Source organism: Nanorana parkeri, unplaced genomic scaffold, assembly GCF_000935625.1.
Source record: "Nanorana parkeri isolate BGI_ZX_2015 unplaced genomic scaffold, ASM93562v1 scaffold481, whole genome shotgun sequence".
NCBI lineage: Eukaryota > Metazoa > Chordata > Amphibia > Anura > Dicroglossidae > Nanorana > Nanorana parkeri.
In genome coordinates, this window is record NW_017306749.1 from 605,282 (window position 1) to 608,451 (window position 3,170).

The 3,170-nt window shown below is 41.6% G+C and overlaps 1 protein-coding gene across 1 annotated transcript in view; it reads left to right on the top strand.

Annotated features, from left to right (window-relative positions):
* The window catches only part of LOC108790558 (protein phosphatase 1H-like), a 46,921-nt gene extending 44,008 nt beyond the window's left edge, over nt 1–2,913 (top strand). The window contains exon 11 of the mRNA XM_018560847.1: nt 2,479–2,913. Within this exon, the coding sequence (XP_018416349.1) occupies nt 2,479–2,620 (142 nt within the window). The 3' untranslated portion in view covers nt 2,621–2,913. The remainder of the gene's footprint in view (nt 1–2,478) is intronic.
* The last annotated feature ends 257 nt before the right edge of the window (nt 2,914–3,170 follow it).

Here is a 3,170-nt window from a genome sequence, read left to right on the forward strand (position 1 = left end):
AAAAACGCCCATAGGCGACAATTAAAATGCTTTTACTGCTCATCAGTTTAGTGTTATCAGTGATTAATGGCCCTAGAATTATTGCTCTCACTCCGATGTTTGCGGCGATATGTAACATGTGCGACACAATAGGCGCAATCGTCGTTTTCGTTTAAAAAAAATTTTATGCTTTATTTTTTTTTTATGATTCTTTAATTTTTATATTTCTTTTTTTTTTAACACACAACTTTATTGCTATTACATGGGGGGCTAAGAAGCCCCCTATGGGATAGCCAATTTACATGACAGGTCCTCATAATGGAGACATCAGTGGTCTCCAAGACCCCTAATGTCACTTAGGGACCTCCAGAGAAGCTGATGAAGCAGAGATCGGCTTCATCAGCTTCTCTAGCTGGAGAGTGACACTGAATGCAGGAAGTAATGTAATATACATCACTTCCTGCACTCGGGGACTGTACAATATTCCCGTTAAGGATGGGAGGTGGAGCTCAGCTACGGAATCCCCATTCCTAGTCACTTCACACAGGACAGGTGGAAAGGATGATAAGTAAAATCGCCACAGACGTTAAGGCATCATCGCCCCAAACTGCCCTACTCTATAGAATAGGTCAGGTACTCGGATAAACTCAGTAAGCCGAGTGGATGGGGGAGAGGTACGGTTCTGGAGGAGGTGCACACAGACTTGTAGGCAGAGGCTGGCGTCCGGATTGATTGCTGGAATGCCAGACTTTGATCTCCTGTCACAGAGCCGTGCCGGTCCCGGCCGCATCGGGCACAGCGTATCTCGGGACCGGCAAGGGCAGTGACAGATGCTCATACAAGCGATTGAGTGTCCCTAGAGACGCCCGATCACTTGACTGTGTTAAGCTCCTGGCCGGCCGTGTAATTACAACGGCCTGCCGGGAAGCTGCTCGTCGGGCTCCACCGTCCACTCGTCACAGACGAGTGGACGAGTGGATTTTTCGAGCCCTGTATATATATATATATAAATACATACACACACACACTATATGTATGGTAAGGCAATAACAACTGCACCTATAGTTCTGTTACTTGTCCTATCTACAGCACACCGCCTGTATGACGTGTCGGCCTGTATGACGTGTCGGACACTCATATGATAATCATAACTCATAATCACAACTCACTGGTTATTAGTTTCTCATCATTCCCATGAAGAATAGTCTCTGGTGTTAACTTCCATGTAGGCCAGTGAAAGGGACGTCTCCCTCTGTAGCCAGTGTTCTGTATACCTCTAGTCAGCATTATAATGTCTCAGACACAGATTCTTATCAGGTAGGCACAAGTCTTCACCGCGACACTCGGCACATCGGCCTCTCTCTTTCTCTCTGGGAGGTGCCATTGCCGCAAATAACCGCAATCATTCTGTTGGTGGCATAAGCATCTTGGGGGCAAGTGACTGCAGGCTGATCTCCACAGGTCCTCCTGGCAGGTCCACATGGCTAAAAATATCCTCCTCATGCTCAGAGATCCACCGGAGAGAAAGAAACGTAATCCTTCCTCCACTCTATGTAGCCTGGGAGCAGTAGTCCAGTGTTGCATAGATTAACATTGTCTCTCTCTGTCCTGAGACTTCAACTTCCATAAGTCTGTTAGGCTCCCAGGAACCCTCCAGCACAATTTTGCTGACACTGTCCTTCCTTCTCTAGGGTGGCTACTTTTGTTCCCCATGGTCCCTGTGTGTGTTGTAAAGTAGCCACCACTCCAAGCTCACTCCTGTGATGGACTACAATCTCAATACAAATTAGTAAACTAAACATGAGTTTATAGTCCATCATGGGAGCGAGTTTGGAGAGGTGGCTACTTCGCAACACACACAGGGACTATGTGGAACAAAAGTAGCCACCCTCCAGAAGGAAGGACAGTGTCAGCATGAATTCAGAGATGATTTGAGGACCTACAGCCACGTGATACACAAATGAGATACAATTTAATAATAGTTAAGGTACATGACTGCATTTTTAAGATTTAACTCCTGAGTTTAGAGTCACTTTAAAACCCAACACTAAATTTTACCTATTTCTCTCCGGTCTTCTGCTTCCTCACGTAATGTAACATAAACATCACTGGTGTGTTTAGGTTGCTTTAGGTTAGTGAGCAGCAGGTAGTGAGGGAGGCAGATAAGTAAAGGGTAAAGTTAGTGTTGGGTTCCGCTTCAACGTGTGTACTTAAACAGTTTACTTCTTTACTATTAATGGAAAAGCATAAGGATACCCTATACAACAGTCACTGCGTATATGGGATATTTCTGTCCTGTTGGCTTCAAGGATAATCAATAGACGAATGAAAATTTGTCAAGTGAAATTGACAGATAATAATTTCTTATATGTGGTTTGCAGCAAATGTATGTATAGTTTACTTTATTCTGTACTACACTTTCTAAAGCCAAATAAATCATCATATTATAAAAAAAAAAAAAAATTTTAGGTTTTATATGGTTGTCTGTTTGTGTTACAGGTATAATCTTGCTGCACAGGAGCTGGTTCTTCGGACAAGAGGAGTTCGTAAAGAAAGTGGCTGGAGGCTACCAAATGGAAAGCTTGCCTCTTTGGATGACATCTCCGTCTTTGTTATTCCGCTAAGTAAAGAGAGCAGTTGAACAAAGGAAAATTTGTTTAATATGTTTATGCTGTTTATAGTGGCCATAAGAATGGTACATTACCTCAATAGCATATTCCGGAAGCACAGCAAATGCAAAGCACTTTAACATAGAACCCCTTCCCAAAGACTTTTTTTTTTTTCAAGCTTATATTTTCTTATTTAAATGTATGTAACAGGTTTGCAACTGCTTGCAGTCAGCCTTAAAAGCACATGGATTACATGGCAAATGTAAGTAAATTCTAAAAAGTAAAGTATACACTGACTTGATAATAAAGAATCATAATTTTTGTAAAATAATGACCTACTTGAATGCTTTTGTATCTGCCATGAAATGTTGACATGTAATGCATATACTCAGTAAGATCATAACACCTATAGATCAAAAACTAAAATACGTTTTTATTTAATGGGGAATACAAATAATCATATTCACATATAAACATTAAAAGTGTATATTTCCCAAAAAGTTTTTTCTTTAGTTTTGGATAGAGTGGGGAAGAATAATAACTCCCGATAAGTATTGCTGCAGTCGTAGGCTCTGTTGGAGA